General features: G+C 41.6%; 1 protein-coding gene across 1 annotated transcript in view; it reads right to left on the bottom strand.

The window, feature by feature from the left end:
* Positions 1-736: 736 nt before the first annotated feature.
* Positions 737-20,404, bottom strand: part of LOC112975755 (vascular endothelial growth factor receptor kdr-like) — a 103,038-nt gene continuing 83,370 nt past the window's right edge. Inside the window, exons 26-31 of the mRNA XM_026086246.1 lie at positions 17,187-17,286; positions 16,451-16,556; positions 14,615-14,736; positions 13,769-13,847; positions 10,344-10,438; positions 737-947 (exon numbers count right to left, since the gene is read on the bottom strand). Coding sequence (XP_025942031.1) covers positions 737-947; positions 10,344-10,438; positions 13,769-13,847; positions 14,615-14,736; positions 16,451-16,556; positions 17,187-17,286 — 713 coding nt within the window. The remainder of the gene's footprint in view (positions 948-10,343; positions 10,439-13,768; positions 13,848-14,614; positions 14,737-16,450; positions 16,557-17,186; positions 17,287-20,404) is intronic.

The raw sequence follows: 20,404 nt of genomic DNA, 5'->3' as shown, positions 1-20,404 counted from the left end.
AGGAGAAAACACAGGGAAACAGCTTTAGTCACAGTGTATGCCCTGAAAGCCTAAGAGGCCGGCCTGTGCCGTGATACGGGAGCGCTGTCTGCTTTGTGCRGGCTGTGCCGTTTTAAGAATGGGTCCTGTAGGCAGGGAAAATATATTGCAAATTGTAACAAAAATCTTTCGGGCATTTCAAAACTGTTTGGGGGGGTGAGATCCCAAGTTAAGAAAAATGTTGTAGTTTTGGATTTTCTCCAAAAACAAAAGGTTAGAGTTTACGGCTGTTGTTTTCAACTGATCCTTTACAGCATCATACTGTGCAATCCCGGCAGGATGTGTGCAAGGCCAGTAGAATGAATCCTGCTTCCAAACTAGCTTGACATGACTCTTGGTGACTCATACGGAGTAAGAAGTGAATGAAGGAACTGGCAAAGCTGCAAGTGCCAATGAACGGTCCCAGTTAGGGGAAGGAGGAGTGGAAGCAGGTCTGGGTTGCAGCTCCTATTTATGATTCCGATAGACAGAATTTTAATTTACTGCRTATGTCGCAATAGGCCTGTAAAGGTAGCAAGATGGGTGCTCCTAAAGAGCTTCCATTCGCATCAGAGATGTGCCAGAAGAAACACGTGAAGCAGCGGGCAGTCAGATTTCCTTTCTCGTTCTACCCAGCCTCTTTCCCCAGGCCTGGAGTCACGTGAGAATTTAGCGTTGTTAAGAGAGGCGCAAGGGGCCCTGGATCAGCTTGGGCTCGTTACACTGGAGGGGCAGAGTAGTGAATGACGGAGTTGTAATCTGGAGGTGGGCTGTGGCATTCCAGGTTTGGATCCATAGGGAGAAGAACAGAGTCTTCCAGTGTGAAGTCCATGGTGTCCTCTTCAACCTGTACTGCTGGCTGGTATTTGACAGCCTCGCGCTCATGGTCGGATAATATGGATTCTTTGCTCTTGCTAACAGCTCTCCGCCTGTGGAGAACARAGTGTAACATATTGACCTTGTCTTCATAAGGTTTTGCCTCTATCTGTCATTAATGATCAAAATTAATTTTAAATATATAAAAATCATTTGAATTCAACTTTGCAGCAGCCTGTAAGACAGTGACATTTTACAGATTGGATAATGGGGGAACTGAATTAGGTATTCCAAATAACTCAGTGTATCAAAAGCAGATTTGAGGCTGAATCCAGAAGTCCTCATGCCATGTCTTTTTAGCTTACCGGTCTTCAGAGCACTGTGTAAACCTTAGTTATAAGTGCTCCTGTCCTATACATGCAACAATATTCTCTCTCATTGTTCGGACACGAAGCAGTAATTCTGACTTTTCTGAAATCAAAACTTAAGGCTATTACTTTAAGTATAATAAAAGATGAATTAATAACTAATCTATGATAGACTCTAATTTAAAATAATACTGAAAGCAACAGTGTGTGTTGAACCAGGCAGTGTAGGGCAAAATCTCTCTCGTATTCTTTAGCCCTTTAAAATTACTGTGCAGCAGGCCAGTGAAGAGCAGTGCTTTTCAGCGTTATAACTGCTGGCCTGTAACCGATGCTATTAAAAGAGAGCCAGGTTTCATTTTCTGCTGTCTTCTCTCATTATAGGTGATGTAGGCAGTGGGAGAGAAGCAACTTATATCGCTTAGAGCAACCCCAATGGTAAAAGTGGGAGAACCCTGGAGAGGATTTGTATCGCGAGGTGACCTTGAGGAAAGGTAAGCTTTGTGAACAAAAAGGCACTTTCTGTTATAGGCTGCCTTAAAAATCAGGGTTTGTTAAGCCTAGTATCTTCCATCTGAGGAATTTTTTGGAACATGTCTGGATAATTTAGGGTTGGTTCTGATAAGGATCCCAACCTGAGAATGGTCTTTTGAGCTTCTCTGCTTTGCTTAGGACCATTTAAGTTGCATCTCTTTGGAATAAGCCACACTCACAGGCTGATTATGGCATTGCTCGTGTCTCAATTCAGAATGACTCATGAATGTGCCTGGGAGAATTTAAAATTAGACAGTACTCAAGCACTTTGAGTGTCTCTTTCACATGTGTTTAAAGGAGCATAAAGCTGCATTCTAATGACCCTAAAACAAAACCAAATAATTAACAGTTCATCAAATAATCATATTATTCATTACAATTATTTTATTTGTTTGTATTGCTGCAGTGCCTACAGACTCCAACAGTAGATCAGGGATTCAGAGTGCTGGGTGCTTTACAAAAAAAGCAAAGCCAGTTCCTGTTCCAGGAAACATAAAACAATAGCCAAGAGACAGATACAGTAATTGGAGGAAGGGGGACAAAAACGGTGAATAGGAAAAGCAGTAGATCCAAGACACCAACCGTCTGCACTGTTATATTTTTGTAGATATTACAGCAGAGAAAACCATTGCAGACTTAAGAGCATTGCAGACTTGATTCTGGATATGACAGAGTTGTAATATCCAGTAGGCACAGCTCCTTTCACCTGAAGGGGTAAACAAATATGCCCTGCAGGTTATGCTACTATGACCTTAGAAGTTGTGTTATCTTGCCTCTGAATCTGGAACCTGCCCAAAGCTTCAAATTTCCAACAAGCTGCAGGTATTCTCAGTCTGGCTGACAGAATTGGTGTTGGTATCTTCATTTAAAATTTTGCTATTTCTGAAAAGGTCCTGAGTGTGCATGGAAAATGCAGTGCATTGGCTAGGGTGAAACAGTGGTCTATGAATCTGTCTGCAGCCACATTTAACAACCTGTAGTGCCCATCTGTGAATCATCCATCCCTGTAGTTCTCCTCTTGGGGAAGTCTGCGGAGTAGGTGATAGTCTGTATATCATAGTCCATGCAGCCATTCATTCTAAGCCATGAGCTAACTGAGATGCTCAGCCAAATTCAGACATAACATAAACAGCTGTAACTCTCATCCGCTGCAATGGGAGATTGGCTACTTTATAGCTGGCCTGATTTTAGCATGAGATGGTGGCTCTTCACAGAATGTTTGTATCATCTCCAGCTTGGCCCCTAGGAGATGAACCCAGGACCTCTGAGTTGTAAGAGAGAGCCAGCCATCTCTTGCACTTCTAAAATAAACTGGGGTTCCTGAGACTTCTACAATGCAAAGACAGAGATTATAGATTAAGGCCAACATTACTGCACTCTTAGACCTGCCCATGGCATTGAAACCAAACCTGGGTGGCAAAGCAGAAAATCTAAAATAAATAGTAACCCTGAGAGCTCCAACAATGTAGCAGTCTCTGATTTCACGGTCTAAATTTCCTCTTTGTCCAGAGAAAAATGTGGGTGAAAATTTCTTCTATATACCATACGTTTGGCAGCCGTCCCTTTCTGCACACACCCACTTTCTCTGTAGATAAATTCTTCCCTTGCATAAGCAACAGAACCACTGCTTTGCTTCATTGTTTATTTATATATTTTTCAATTCGTTGCTCAGCCCTATTGACTCGTGTCAGCCAATTCCATGGATGCTCTGGCTTCTAATTTGCCAGGTATTAAAGTTGTCAGTGGAGACAGGGAGAAGCTTGAAAGTATCTGTTTAACTTGGCCCCCAGCCTGCATGTCTCAGAGAGCTGGAGAAAAGAAAAGTTATTAGGGTTTAGTTTGGCCACACAGTGGGAAATTTTCAGACCCATGTAGACTCCCAGCAAGTGTTCTTGTTGGGTTTCTGCCCCTCCAGGTCAGGAGATCGGATCTGCGAATGACTCTGCCTATCACTGAAATCATGCTGGTGTTTGAAGAACGACTCTTAAACGCTGACATTTAATATTTGCTCCAAAGGCAGAAAGCTGATGAGTTAGGTCAGAAGCAAGTTTTGTCATTAGCCATCTTACAGCAGACCAAAATGCAATTAACTTTCAAAACTGTTCCTTTCATTCTAAATACATTGCCTAAATTAAAGCTCTCCAAGGGTCCTTGCGTTTTTCCCTTAACGCTCTATATTTACTGGCACTTCGTTCTACTCGGTTCTTGCTCAGCAGCAGAGAAATGTGCATATGCTTGGAGTGTGTATTGCAAAACTAGGCTGCAGCTTCCCTGTTCTGTCTGTCCTTGAAATCCCATTTGCTCCATAGAAACTGCCACACTGAATCAGGCACTGAGTCCGTCTGTGTCTTGCCTCGGGCAGTGGTCAGTACTTGGTGCTTCAGAGGAAAGCAAAAACCCCTTTATGCTCTGAGCCGACCGTACGGTCCTGTATAAGAGAGAAAAATCCTCCCTGAGCCCCACAGATGAGCATTTTCTGACCTGAGGCATTCAGTTTGATTAATCACAGAATTATATAGCCACAAAAGTTAATAACGGTTACATAATTAAATAATTTTGTTAAAAGCTAGCCATTATTTGATTCAGTGCTTTTCCTGGATTGGCATTAAACTGCTCAAAAAGATACTTCCTTGCACTAAATCTGCTCTGCCTAGCTTCCGAATGCTGCTGCTGCAGGAGGAGATAGAAAGTAAGTGCTACTCGGTTTTGATAAGTCTGCTCATAACTGTGAGTGTCTCAGTCCAGTCCCACTTGACTTTTAGTATTCTCACCACAGCACGATACTGAAGATTAGGTGCATGGAGACTGTGAGCCTCAGCTAAACCACGTTTGCCCACTGACCCAAGCTGGTCACGTTTCCCCCAACGACCAGTCTGAAAACTCTTGATTTTGTCCTTGCAAGAACATGTACCATTGGGGGCAGCATAAGGGGAGAGAGGAGAACCTGCACACTGTCATCTCCTGACCTCAAAGAGGTGCTGTAACCGAAAGAACCCTCTCTCATGATGTGCACCTTCGTATGCGCTGCTGCTGGGGGAAATGCATTTCGCAGAAGGTGGTGAGCTGGCTTCTGTCCTACTTCATAGGCAGGACAGAGACTGCAGGTGGCTAGGCACAGCACTGGACTCTCTTCTTCCAGTAAGGTACCTACAAACTGGGGAGGTTAAAGGATGGAAGTACAAAACCAGTGAAAGCACTGGAGCAACTAATACAGAAAGATTAGAAGAATACACCTCAGTAGCAGCAAATCAGCTAAGAGCGACATTCATAATTACCAGCAAATCCCCCTGCTCTTCAGGCTGTGTTTCTATAGTGTCCCTGAGCTTGGTCCCAATGTCGAGTTTGTTAGGTGTAAAACCAAATGAGGCGAAGGAACTTCCCAGTGTGGACTCTGCGTTGATAACTGAAAACCTGCCTGCGCCGTAAATAGAACTGTGTCAAGGAGCCTGGCTGTGCTCTGTGCCATTGCTCACACGTGTGACGCGTCTGCGTGGGGCCACAATGTTGTCAGTAGGTCTCATGACCCAGCCGCAAGCTTGGGCAGGTGCATTTTCGTGCGGTACTGTGGTGCGGGCAGTGAGATCCCTTTGCAGTTCCCATTTTTACTGTGCTCTGTCAGATATTCTGGTACTGATGAACCTGGAAAGTCTAGGAATTAAACTAGGCAAAGGAAGACAGCCTGAATATTAAGTAATCTTTCACAAGCTTTTTTAGGTTTTTCAGAAAAGTGTCAAAGTTGTTTAGAAGATACCACAGAGGATGATCCTGAAATAGAAGGTCTAAATGACCTAATGAGACTTTTTCATCCCACTCCATGAATCAGTGACTTTGGTTACAAGGAGAAAAATACTGAAGTCACCGAAGAGCTGGGAAATCATTACTGGGGCTGGGTTTTTTTATGTGAGAGGGAGCCAGTTGCTAATAGCCTACATCTCAGGGTCAATGACTTGCAGGGGAGCATGGAGGAAGAGAGATGACTAACAAAATCACCCTAGCCAGCGAGGAACTACGGTGCAAGGCACAGCACTTACTCCCAGTGCTGTGCAGCTGCTTTTATTGCTTTGCAGTAAAATGCCCAAGCATCTTGCCCTCAGTAGGAAAAACTAATGAACTATTACGTCCATTTAGAAATCCTGGACCTGTTTAGAAGCTGTGTTTAGGGAAGATGAGAAATTGGGCTGAGCCTTGCCAAGTATAGCAGTTTGTCTTACGACCGCATCTTGTAATAACATGTAGCAGCTTCAGGGCCTTATAACAGCTTTCGTAGGTATTTAATGAGGCACGGAGTAACACGATTAATTTTTTAATTTTTCTGCAATGAAATAAATAAAAGGGTTGCTTCTTCCTTTAATCGTTATGACTGATTCACAGTTTGCTTTAATACATTCTGCAAGGAGCGCTGCGTGGTAGGAATTTAATACTCGGATCCCCTCTGGCAGTATCGACGCATCAGTAGTCCACTGGCAGGGGAAACTCAGGGGGTTAGGATCAGGGATTCATCGTTCTGAAACGTTTCGAAACACAAAATACAGCTAAACTGAAGTTTTAACAGGCCAGAGTCACCCACTGATTAAGCATGCACGTGGGACAAAGTTGGTCAGCTACCTGAAATTTAAATCACCCAGACTGAAAGTCTCTGCCACTAGCTCCAGCACTTAAAAAACAAGGGAGATGAGAAGCACCGCAGTCAAAACCAAGCTGGGAACCACAGCCTTTCATAGTTCTGCTTTGGGTCCTTGCCACTACAAGCACATAGACTAATCCTAGGAAAAAATTGGCTTACGTAACTCTCCAAATAGCCACCGATTCAAAGCTCTTTGTATTTTTGTCATTGTGCAAGGTACTGCGTGACATTGCAGTAATGACATTTGCTACCCCAACATGCTCACCACTGAAAAAGAAAAATCTGCTGAAACTAACTTCCACTGTGGAGTGGACTTATTGCCAAATTTCACTTCTCTGAGATGTTGCAGAAGGACTCTAGCCCGCTCAGCTGGATTACGTTTTCCTTGGGCACCTCGCGTTTGGACACGAATGCCTGACGCTACTGAGCAGAATCATTTTGCTTCAGTACTGCTGACTCTTGCCTTAGGCCCGGTTTGGCTTTGGCAAAGGCAGAGCCCTCAGCGCTGTGATCTGGATGCAGCGTGCGGAGCCCAGAGCACGTCAGCTGAGCCTCGCTCAGCTGGCGTCACGGGACTGGGCCAGAACTCGCCAAGTAATTTCTGAGCAACTGAGGATAATCAGATCGGGCGGGGGGGGATGAAGGGAGGACAACGAAGCAGATATCAAACCTATTATAATTTTAAACAATAACTTGATTAAAGAGTCTCCGGGAGAATTTTAAAGCAGTGCTTGGCAGTGGCCTGTTAATATTACGAGATGAAACCTGACACCAGAGTCAGCCCATCATTACATCCCCTCTATGCTGAATGTATTTCCTTGAATACTAACTCCAGTGTCATTATCCTGGTTATTCGTGCCGTCTCTCACCACGGCTACTGCTGTAGCTTTAGACGACAGCAGGATAAAACGCTTAGAGCTCAGAAATGGCTGGTCCTGTCTAACAGTGCTCCCAGAGTATCAGATTCATCTTCAATAAACTCTTGACACCGGCATTCTGTGGTGTGTAGTGTTGCCAAATTTTAAAGTCGATAGAGAAATGAGCGCAAGATAAATAAACAGCAAGTTTTTGGCAAAAATAATACATGTAGCCACCCTGGTTTAGAAAACAGGCTAAGCCTTTGAACAGTTTTGTGTTAGAAAAGAAAGACTGTTTGAAAGGGATCCAGGGTAAATGTTTTTGATAGAGAGAGATACACAATTAAGAAAGGTGACTTTATCTTTCCCATTAAACCAGCACTTTTCTCTGACCTCTCCTACCCATTTGGAGACTATTCCATGTGCTTATTAGGTTTGTTTTTCAAGTTAGCAGTGTGGGAGGGCCAAGGGGTGACATGTCCTGAAATGAGAGGGCATCAAGATGCTCTGTGATTAATATGTAAAAAAATGTTATTTGTACCAAGGATAGTCTGCAGGATGATCTTAAAAAAAAAAAGCTGACAAAAGAACCTTCTCAGCTGGACCTCAAACACTCAGTGAAGGATCTGGCCAAGAAGAAACAATCCTCTGCCCATTCAGTGGTAGCGAGGATCCTGGGAATAAGGAGGCAAACAGCTTGCTGCAGGGTTTGTTTTTATAGCAGACCTTTAAGATGGTCTTTTGTGGTCTGGCTGGCACAGAAAGTATCAGGTGTCTTGGGAAGAATGGAATCCCTGTGGAAGTGTTGACTGTAAGTGGGGAGAGCCCCAAATGGTGTTGGTCAGGCACAGGTTCAGTGAACCCAGCAGAGCAGTGTTAGTTCATGTTCACTCCCAGAGGCCCTGCTATTGATTCAGAAGGTTTTCCTGGAAATCTCAGAAGATTATGGAATTTTTGTGTTTCTACATCTGGTTGGATGTGAGTTTTTCTGATTTTCAGCAGAAACTTTGTAAGGGGGAAGGGAGAAAACTTTCCTCTGCCACTATTCCCTGCAACTATTTGTCCAAACAGTGGGAAACTGCAGGAGGGAAAACACCAGTCAAAGGTGTTTGACAGAAATCTTTAGAAGGACAAATCTTATCGGGAAGGTTGTTTCCCTGTGTTTGTTGGGTTTGTGTCAGCTTGACATTATGCAGAAGAGCAGGCTAAATCAATCATCAGAGTAATGCAGCTTGACTGCGCCTGGTATTTGAGCTGCTTTCTGGAGAGCTGGTGCCATTTGGTCTCCATAGCAATGCACTGTGCTGTGCAGAAATGCTCTTAGCATGTGTGTAAGAACCTTCTCTAGATCCCTCCTAATCCTCCAGCAGGTCCAACACTGGGACAGCACCACAGAGGAAACAGTGTTGAACACTGTCATTCCTGAAATCACACCCCTTCCCAGCTGAATCCGTAGCAAAATGCCTGTTAGTGCAGCAAGGTTCCCCAGCCTGGGCTCCCTCACCTTCTTCCTTTTCCTCTTTCTTCTCCTCTCCTGCCATCCCAAATACTTCGAGGAATTTATTGTGGTGAGGCCTGAAAAGACACGGCAAGCTTCTTCCCTCTTCGTTTTCTCACTGAGGGAGGGGGTTAGCCCCTCTGAAATACTGTTAGGCTCTGACTGTGTACTCTCATGTGAACTCTCCAGCACCATGCAGGAATTGAGCTGGCTTCCTCTAATCTATCGTCTCTCCCTAATGCAGAAAAACCGACTTCACACAGAACAGGCAATTGCTCTGGTGGGAAAGATACATTGAATTTAATAAGGAGGAAACAAATAGAAGCCTTATCAGTAGATTTCTCAGAAAACTCTAGGCATTTCAGTTAACATCTAATTAACTTAATTAATTTAAAAGACATGGAATTCCTTGCTACAGAATTGTTTTTTGAAAATATTTTGGGTTGCTATTCTTCAAAATTCTACAAGTTGACATTTGTATGTATAAATGGGTTATTATTTCTAATATACTTTTCTAGCAAGGTAGAAATAGCAAAGATCTATTTCACTACCAGGTTAACTCTCTGTGCTTGTGCCTGGTTGTATTTTGTAGATTGTTAGAGAAATATAAGTACTGGGGGCTAAGAAACTATTTGCTTTTGTTCTGTGGTGGTCTGTACTATGAGTGGATAAACATATAGCAAACACTGGCATATGTTTGCTCTATTTGTAAACCAAATATGAAAAATCTAAGTCATACAATCGTGATGATAGTAGGATTAAGGGACTTTTCTGGAGGACTGTCATCATATTTATGAAGAAGCAAATGTAGAGAGCAGAGTTATGCTAAATATACTTGCTTTGCAGTGCTTAGACTATCCTTTACTAAACATTCCTTCTTAAATTTTCTCGCCTCCCATCAACTGCAAAGGTACAGTCCTTTTTTATGTCTAAAGTTAGATATATCTTTGGTTGTCACAGATATAATTATAAATGTTATTCTATGGATTAATAAATAAAGTTCTCCAATCTTAACAGTTTCTTCCCTGAGTAAAGGAYAACACGTGGAGAGGCAGTAAAGAGCAAACTAGTGTAGATATGTATATTCTCAGTTCTTTTGCTCCTCTCATTTGCCATGTGCAGAATATTTAGCCTCAAGAGATCAGACCACAAACATAAGAAAACCAGCTTTACTAGAAAGTCTGCACTTTTTTTTTCTTTGAATATGATGCAGAATCACAAGGCAACTTCGCTTTTTTTGGAAAAAGAGTTAAGGTGGTTGACAAGACATTATGTGCTCAGGGYTGATGAAATGGGTTTTCATTTTTATCACATGATCAACATTTTTCCTGTTAATTAACATTCCTGCAACATAAATCTGGCAATGCAGCATTCCTTCCAGAGACCTGGAATGGTGTTTTGTGTTCAACTTCTTTCTGGAAGCAAAGTTTAAATTACAATTTTCTTGATCTTAAAATACTTTAACCATGGTCTTTCTGGWATAGTATTGTAATCCAGAGCTGCTTCTCCTTCTAGCCTGTTTAGATAGTCTAACAGGTGGGTTTTTTGGAATCAGAAATAAAATTGCAAATTTCAGGAGCATTTTTTGAATGAAACGCAGACTTCTAAAGAAATATGCAAAAAGAACTCACGCTAGAGCCATGATTCCRTAGGGCCAAGAACGGATTTCCAGCCTCTTCGGGCTTTTTATCTCATCAGAAGTCAACACCATCCCACTGTCTGATTCCTGTAGAGCAAAAGGAGAGAACGTCAGCCGAATGTTAGCTGCTTATGACAGCATGAAGCACTTTTAAGTTAGAAATGTCCTGCCAAGGGAAGAGGTGGAGAAGAGTCAGACTGAACCACCATTAAAGCCAGTGGAGAAAAGCAGGCAAGGAGCCAATTAAATACCAAATTCCAGCTATTTTATTTTATGATGATATAGCTTCTAGGCATTGGACTTCACCTTATAAAATTGTCTCTAGCTGCAAGGGCAGGAGAATGCAACTTCTTCACCTTGGCCTGTAGAGGTTGGGACTCCCTGGCAATGCAGTTATCAGGGAGAGAGTGCCAACAAGCTGGCCGTCTGTAGATGTTATGTTGCGGTGTTATACACCGATACTTGTGTACCAGAACTGCTGTAGGGGCTACCAGCTGTTCTACGTAATCACAAGATTATGGACATTACCAGGTAGGAATGGATTCCAACATGCAACCCAGAAGGCAAATGGTTGTATCAAAACTCTCAAGTGTGTGCTATTTAGTGAAGCGCTTAATGCATAGATATGTCCAGTCGGTATATGACCTTTAGACCATTCTTCTGATTGTTAAGCAGGACCTTTATTATCAGTCTTTATCGAGCTAGTCCTAATAGTGCTACTGTTTTGCCTGAGAACACTTGCCTTGTTTTTGTGATGATAAAAATTTTGAGCTGTCTTTAAAAGAATATTAAGGTACAGATATTCAAACAGTGTAACACTAATAATTTTTTTGCATGTTTTTTCTTGTATTTTGAAAGAACGTCCTTAAAATGAACAAAGCATAAAACAATTTTGATATTTTCAAATGTGAAATTGATATTAAGCATGGCATACAGATACCCTCTAGATAGGATAGCTGAGATGTGAATGGACAGAAGTTTATAAAGAATATATCTAATAATACTGGCTGGGTTCCTCAGATTAAAAAGTACCAGAAATACCTACTAGAAGTACACTGTCTGTTAGAAACACTGAAATTTTAAGGAAGTGGCAGTTTAGTATAGGTTTGGCAAATCCAGGTGCTGTGCAACGATATATAGCCTGCAGGGCTGATGGTGCTTGAGTAATGAAATTTGTATTAGCTGTCCAACAAAACTATCTTGGTTAGGTTTAAAGTGGAGGTTGTGACTGAGCTGCACTTAAAGTTGAGTCTAGAGGTTGCAATTAAGATCAGGCTGTTATTGTACAGAGTGCTACAGAAGTTCACAGACATGCGCCGTCCTTGTTTTAAATTTAAAAATATTGCATGAAGAATGTTCTGGGGGATTCCTTTGCATTTGAAATATTTCCTGATGCTGGAAAGCAGCACAAACAAACGTGCTGTCCATCAAACCCAAGAAGGGAAAAGACTTAAACATGGGAAGTGAAACTGCGATCGGCCTTATTTTAGTATTCAAACTGATTGAAATAGAACAAATAATCACAGTGAACAATAAATAAAAAACAAGCTTTTATAAATGGTTTGGTAATATATCAGTTGTCAATAACTGTCAGGAAACTGTTTTTCAATATACAAAGTAAAATCCTAAGTTAATTATTTTGTCAAAAACTCAAGTCAGTAGCACCAAGGATTTCTCTCTTTTTTATCTTGGCTATTTCCCCTTAAAATATGTGGTCTAGAAGTAATTTATCTGAATTGCTACTTTTCATTTAGCTTGCAGAAAAATTGTTAAGAAAAATATCACCAGAAACTACAGATAAGTAGCACAAATGCAGGAAGGTGTAGTGCAGCACTTCAAAAGTTCCTGGGCAGCTCTTTGAAATAATGACCTAATCAGTATTCATGTCTTGGTATTTAAGTTAATTATAGTAATTCAAGTGCACTTACTCTGTCCAAAAGTAGATAACACCACAATTTTGCTTTAAAAGATTCCCATTGCATTCCCACATTCACTTCTGAGTTGTTAGTGTATTACCCTTTTCTGAAACTTAGGGAAAATTCCCCCTCCATGTAGGGACCTTAGAAATGCCATGAATGAGGAGCACGGAGGAAAGCAGTGCTCATGCTGACAGTGGTAATCTTTTAGTGACGCCAGAGCTATCTAGTAAAGGTCTTTGTGCGAGGGACGGATTTTTATCCTGGAAGAGGGAAGATGCAGGAGCCAGAGAAAATTCTAAACCTTCTAATCCCTAAGATGCACCGATAAAGGCACAGAAATTACACTTGGCAAAGTAGTAGGAAATAACGGGCATCAATTCTGAGCTAACAAGAGAACAGATGAGAAATAGGCTGTATTTGTCAAGGACACGAAATATGTCCAGGACAAGCTGTAGCTAGAGATTTCAMCCTTCCTAAGAGAGCATATATGATTTGGTTTGAGGAACGGCTGTCTGTTCAAGAGGGAATGCTAGCTGGAGAGTGGGACACTGTTGCCTGACTAGCAGAGCAGACAAACAGGCATGTTTCTGTACAAGTCTACACATCTTCTGTTTCTTTTGCTGCTCCTAGTCAGCAGATGCTTACCCTCTTCCTATGTTAGAAGGTTTCTTGAGGGCTTCATGCTTCTTCCCTAAATTTGTATCTGCTTCGAACATGCGTTACAAGGTTTCCTCCTTAGTGGTGCAGAATCTGTCTTGAGATAAGTAGGGTGGAGTGCATATGACACTGAAGCCTATGAGCACCTCAACCATAAAGAAAATTCATGAGGTTTTTTTATAAGGAAGAAAAACCTTGGAAAAACCTTCCACCCTTGGAACCTGTAATTTCAGAGGAAACCAACAAGCAGAGCTGTCCTTCTGCAACAAAACAAGCTCTCCACTGGAGTGAAAATGAAACATTTCAACTACCTCCCGCCCTGCAGAGCTGTTAACCGAGCAATGAAACTGTTCTCCTAAGGTGGGGAAAATGCAGAGTTAAAGCCCTTTGTCTGAATCAAGTAAAGCAGGAGCTTGAATCTTGGTCCTGTCTATCTGGAATTGAATGCCCTCACCACCAAGCTATTGGCTATCTCAGCAATTCTGTTCTGGACACACTTCCACCAAATGCTGTGCTTCAATGAAGTGCAATTTTCTTATGGGGGAAAAAACATATATTGAAATATATTCCTGACCAGCTGTAACATAAAGCTCATTAGCCTGATCAGAGCTAGAATAATCATTCATGAGCTTCTCTTTAATTTATTCATTAAACAAAATGCAGATCTGTCTTTGTTCTCGCACAGACCTACGTGTGCAATCCTAGGGCCTAATCTTCTGCTTGATTTAAAGCTTTTTCTTACCAAACACAGCTTGCAAAAGCTCCAGTAACTGTTTCTGGTGCTGGTGACAACTGATCTGTGAACCTGGTGGAGAAGGATGCAATCACYTCACCTACTTACCTCATGTATCACTTTCTCCTTTTCCACTGGCACCTCATCAAATGTCTTCACACTCAGTGGTCGCTTCTTGCTGTTGTTACTGAAAGCAAGAAAGTTGAGGGGTCAGCATAAAACCCAAGCAGATGTTGCACCAGTTGGTAGCTCAGTTAACATCCCAGACCCAGCTCAGTTGCCGTACCAGGCTTCCTTTCTCATCTCTTGTAATTAATAAACAATGCCCTGACAAATAGTATCCAAATACGTGTTGTGAAAAGTGACTCTGTCTTGGAGCTCCTGCTAGTGTCTACCTATCTATTCCATCTTCACCAAAGATACCAGTGGTTTATAAAGTCAAAATTGAGTTCCTTGATTTTATTTTTATTTATTAAGTACAAAACACTGAGCATCTGATAAAGGTAAATCCTGAGACCTAGTATATATTAATGCTGAATGAAGTACTGTAGATACTGTTATGATTCTCCTAATACCTATTGGAACAGATGATGGCTCCAACCATCTCTAGCTTTATTTTGCAAAATGAGTAACATTGTCTTTACCCTCTGTTACACAGGAGCAGGTACAGAGGGAAACTCAGCACTTCAGGAAGATCACTCCTCCCTGGAATCCTCTCCCAACTATACAGATCGGGGGGGATGAATGGAATAAGTGGTAAAGAAGCTTCACAGTCAAGAGCCCTCAAAGAAGTCAGACTCTGTCCCCCAGCCTCGTGTCACCTGAGCTGATGAGCCATGAATGTGTCCGTCAAACTCCTTTAAAACAGTAGTTTTGAGAAAGGACAACGAACAGTGCCCAGCTGTAGCAAGTCTTTCTCTCTCTCTCATACACTTACACACACATTTTTCTTACCCAGTTTCCACTGCACTCCAGCGGTTAACGCAGTTCAAATTTTCTTCCACTGGGCCAGTTTTGGAGTTAGATTCTCCATCAGGACACAAGGTGATGTTCAGTGGAATATAGTCTTTACCATCCTATATAGTTAATAACATAAAAGAAAACAAAGCTGGTGAAGATCATTTTGCACTGCATCCCAGCTATTAAAGGTTACATTCGGCAGAGCTTTACACTGAGAAGGGACTATGTTTTATTTTGATTTTAGATTTTGATATTTCTTTAAAGTGGTTAGGATGTTCTTTGCAACGTGTGGAAGTTAGAATGTGTAGCTTTACTCAATATTGATTGTGTAGGAGGCTTTGCATGAGGAAGATTGTTCACTTGGAAATCTCCTAAGCAGAATAGTTGAAAACTGTCTCTGAAGTTCCAGTGCTCAGCTGCAATGAGCTCCTTTTCTCTTCCCGGCATCTCAGCCTGATCTATTGCTTCACTGGTCTTCCTAGCACTTACAAGACTTCTAAATGTCCCTCACATATGGCACCACAAAACAATGGTTACCTTGAGGGTGTCTATATATATGCACCCGCTTTAAGATAGTTGGCTTTACTGACTCTCACAGCAGCATCTTTGATGAGCTTGCAGCCATCTCTTCATTATTGCTACCTTCRCAATGTGTGACTCTTCCGCCTCAGYGAAGCGGAACAGAAGTCCACTGCTCTGCGCTTCAGGAAAGCGGTCATCTACGTTTTCATTGTGTTGGCATCCTTGGGAATTGCAGGGGACTGATCTCATGGACACCTAATTCCAAGTTTAAGCCACGTGTTTGGGAATAGGGAGGGAGCAGCATGAACTCACAAAGCACCTATAGCTGATACAACTGTAATGGATTTTGGAATTGGAAAAAGAATATTGCCTGCATAAATAGATTTTTCTTATGTTCAACTTAAGGATTAGAGTTTAGCAAGAGCCAGTTCCTAATGCTGTATTTGAAAAATATTTTATTTCTTGACTTTTCAAGAAATTGGTGCAGTGACTTTAATGGAAATCCTTACACATCTTAATAAGCTATGCATTGTCACTAGAGCATTGCAGTAATCTTTGGAAATGACTCTTTGGTGAAGTCCTAAAACTATCTTCCAACTTTCACTTTGCTTGATTTTTTTTTAATTCTGAGAAGCAATTAAGTGCCCTATTCCCTTATCATGCTTCTTACGTCTCCTTAATTTCCTTTGGTTACAGTATAAAACTCTTAAGCACATGGCAAACTGGGCCCTCTCAGCTTCACTTAAATTTGTTTACAAACAGGAAGGAGCTAAAGGAGAGTGTTTGATTTCTTCTTAAATTAACTTGACAGTTATATAACTGGTCTGGTTGTTTTTACTGAAGAAGAAAAAAGTTGATTTAGCTATTATGAAATTAATAATTATGTAATTGACTTTCTGAGCTTTAAACTGCATCATTTTAAAGCTCTAAGAGCACTGATGAACACAAGCTCAGGAAATGAGAGAGAAAGTTCGGACTAACTATTGGCAGTGCTGGAATCTAATTAAAATTGTTTGTGAGATAAAGCACTATTGTTCCTCTAAGGAGCAACTGAGCCTTTTTCTAATTAATGTACAGTAAGTTTCAGCTTATTATGGATGGATAAACATCCAGTTTTGCAATAAAATTCCCTTTGAAGAGGTAACATTTTCTTCACTCATCCCAGCAGCCATATTCCTTGTAACAGCTGTTACGAAAGTCAAATCTAATACTACTGCTCAACATAGTCTTTACCTGTGCACATGTACACACATACATATACATCTATATATGTACACATTCATTTAAGAAATGTTTGTATAGCTGTACCTGCTGTACGTTTGCCTGAAGAAGATCTCCTAAACGCTCCACAAGCTCAGTGAAGGTCGGCCTCTCTGTGGGTACTCCATGCCAGCAGTCCAGCATCGTTTGGTAGCTACATAAACACACAGGTATCAGAGAAAAAGAAGAGGATAAGGTCTGTGCTTCCAAGCTGTTTCTGACTGCTACTGCTTGTCTTGGTCATCATTCAGACAGTTTGGGATAAAACCAGGTTCAAATCTGCTTGTGCTCAAATTCTATTCTATTTTCCACATAGGATGCTCTTTCTTTCTATATTCCTGTTTCAATTGAGCCAGTAGGTTTTTATTCTCACCTAACTTTAAATTTGAATGATGGGCCCCACTGATGTTGCTGAAGTGGGTCATAGTTGTGGATGCCTAGTTTCTGACACAGTAGTCTCCTGAACTGAGATTCACACGCTACAACTGATATTGGGATAGCTCTCAATCCCCTTCCTTGGCAAAGGTCATGACTTGGTCTTTCTTTAGCATCGGTCTATGGTATCAGAATACCCAAGATTTGCACAACCATAGCATTTACTAAAAGAAAGTACAGAATATATAGCACATATATTAAATACATATAGAATATGTATTTAAGTGGGGATAAGGGAGCTGTCATCTCATCAGATGACAGCTCCCTTATCCCCACTTAAATACAATATGTCTTTTGTGTTACTTAAATGACATTTATCAGCTCTTAGTACAAAAAGAGGAGCTCTTACACTTCTGGAGTAGAGTACTCTGGAGATCTCATCCGGGTTCCTTCTTTGAGCCGGCGGCAAAAGTCTTCATCTATCTGCACTCCAGGGTATGGTGAGGCACCTGATGGAGAAATCCAGAACGGCTCAATCACTATTTCCCAGTCCAAGGAAATAAACACAATCAATGTTAACTGCTGAGAATTCCAGCTTAGCTGGCCTACAGGAATACTGAATTGCTTAATGGGACTGACAAAAGCTTCTTAAAGGTCAGACACACTCTCTTTCAATGAGAGTAATCTGCAGATGCTTAAACATCTTCATAAGTCTGACCCTTCAAAAAATTACTGAAATACAGAGCAGTCTTTTCAGAAATGAAATTAGGGGCATAACAGACAGATTGCCCACAACTTTGAAACACGACCACTCTGATATGAATTCAGCTAGCAAAGCTCTTTGGAAGGCGCATGCTGATGCTGCCAGTGCACCAGACTATGCCTTGCTCTTTAGCAATGACTGAGCAGTCCCCAAAGCTGCTGCAGCTGCATCCAATCCACAAAAACATCCCCACGTTTTGGTTGCAGAGCAAACTAGCTCTTTCTTTCAGAGATTTCAGTCATGCTCACTCCTCTGCATTCATAATATAGCCAGGGCCCTAAGGTGAAACAGCGCAGAAGAGAAATAAATTTTATTAGTTTGAGACTTTAAATGACCTCTTGGTCATTGGAAGGAAAGTTCCAGCTCATTCACCTAGTTATATACTGTTTTCTAGACTGCCTGTCTGCCAACATCTTCCACTAAGTGAATACACATGAAGTAAATAAGTCCTGCTAATCATTTATTGCCTCAACATTGCTGAGTAAATGTATGTATAGTGTAGCCATCTGACTCTGCAGAAAACTACGAGAAATTCCTTGGAAAATGACCTTCAAAATTCTCAATCTTGTTTTCTTTTCTGAGTATGAATTTAGTGCTGCTTATTTTCAGGCCCACTCAATCCTTAGTGTGAAACCAGGGAGGGCAGTTCATGGCAACTGTAATTGCTTTTGAGAGATAGACTTCTATAAATGGGACTGGTGGTATCGTCTTAATTTGCATAAAAGCTGACCTAGCAGCCATCAGAAGAAGTAGCTGGCCTTTCACTTTGCTGGGTAAATGGCTATCTTCAGGGCAAAGATTGGTAGAAATGTATGTATTCACTGGATGTGCTATTCTTCTCAACAGAGAAGAGAGCGGGGGCTTTTCAGAGATTGTGATATTTGTTGTGTGACATCCGTACTTCATGTCGCACTGTGAAAAAGGGGAAGAAATTTGTAATCTGGGAAAGTGCTCTGGCCTCTTTCTAAGTAACCCAGATCTCACAGGTAAAATTCAAGAGATGGCTGAAGCTGAAGTTAGAAATGTTACTGAATCTGTTGTAGACATATCTGAAAGATCTGTAAGTTGTCCTCCCTTCCTCCTCAGCAAAAGTTTCATATGCAGAGCAAGCCTTTTCTTTCACATTTTGGCATTCTAGAGGCTGGATGGTGAATTTGGAAGAACATTTAATCAGGTCTTAACATAAGGGATTGAATGGAATCTGGATCTATAACCAGACCTTGAGGAATCTGCATATGATTTACTCTCTATAACATTCCTGCCTGAATTCCTGCATACTTTTTTTTCTCCTGTTTGGAAACACCATCATGTACTGCGCACTTGGGGGCACAACAAGTACAGCAGAAATGTTTTGGATGAAAGAACTGAAAAGGATGCTAAAATGTGGCTGTTCACAGAATTATTCAACTCTGTGAATCTGACCACTCAATCTGCAAAGCTATGCGCTGGGGGCAAAAACACTGGCGACTACCTAAGAGGGCATCTCAGCACAACAAGGAGGCTCAGATGACGTTCAGTGCTCAGGCACACTTAGCCACAGCACATCTGAAATCCTTTGGTGTGAAAAATACCATTAGAAGTATCAGATCACATTATCAGAGTGTTTTCTGGAGTTAGATAGCTTGGAAATAGCAGGGAGCATCATTTCTGCTTTGTATCTGGATTTTCCTTCCCAGTTTTGTCTTTGGCCAGACATTGCGATCATAATAATCTACTGATATAATGTTCAGCTCACATGGCATCACCCGTAAGTCAAAGAGCTCAAAACAGGCTCCCATCAGCTCACAAGATCTCTCTGAATAAACGGAGAGAGACAGAGACTAGGTCACTTTCCCACAGTTGCACTGTGAGAAAATGGCAGGGATAGGAGTAGGGTCTGAGAGCACTGACTGTTTTCCAAGCTACTAAACTGCTGCCTCGGTACATCTTCTGAACTCTCGCTAGCTTGTCTTACCCGTACRAGTTTATCTTTACAAAGCCTTCAAAAAGCACTGAGGCACCGTGAATACATCTGTGACTTGCCCAGTTGATCCCATATCTGTTTAACAGTGGCACAGCCTCTCAAGAGAAGTAAGATAAGCCTATCACTAAACTGTCAGTGTACTGGGGGAGTGCTGAAAACAACATCCTCCATTAGAGGAAGAGTAGGGCTGCATAGCCTTTTCCTTTCATTTCCAACTGCGTTCTGTGATTTTGTGCCATCATACTCAATAGCTGACTRCAGTCAAATCACTGAGGAGTCATTCCAGCTGTTTTATGCCGACCATTCGGACAAGCAAAAGACCCTTCTGCTTTGCTGAGGTTCACTGATTGCCTCCTGCACATGGTCGTAGCAGAGTCTACTGGTAAGAACTAGACTTGCAAATACATTGATTGGGACTGATACACTTAGGACAACACTTGGTGAGATGGGATGAAGAGGGATGGAGAACTTCACTTGCTCTGGCAATCTGAGTTACCTTTCCTTGATTATATCATATGGAAATCTACTGCAGTATTTTGGTGGCAGAGAGTACAGGGAAGGCAAGGAAAAATGATTCTKGGTTGCAGGATCTCTTGGTGGCTTATATTTTGGCCAATGCTAGCCTTCTACCAGCTGGAGGCAGCTCGGATCTCAAAAGCAAGGAACTAACTCACCCTTCCCCCATCTCCACTCATGTATCATCTGGACTTTGTGATATGCCTAATAACTTGGATTTGGGATACTGAGACAGCTTGGGAGAAATGTAGGTTCAGACATATGGTATAAGGTCTAAACATGACGTTTTCCTTAGGGGAAATCTGTTGCAAAATGCTCAAAGATGTGGCATGCATGGGATATGGTATCACTCTTTTGATCTTGCTTTTATTTTAGTAGGATAATA

Source organism: Apteryx rowi, unplaced genomic scaffold, assembly GCF_003343035.1.
Source record: "Apteryx rowi isolate R43461 unplaced genomic scaffold, aptRow1 scaffold_69, whole genome shotgun sequence".
Taxonomy (NCBI): Eukaryota; Metazoa; Chordata; class Aves; order Apterygiformes; family Apterygidae; genus Apteryx; species Apteryx rowi.
Note: the sequence above shows the minus strand (reverse complement) of the source record. Positions and strands in the feature narration are given on the sequence as shown.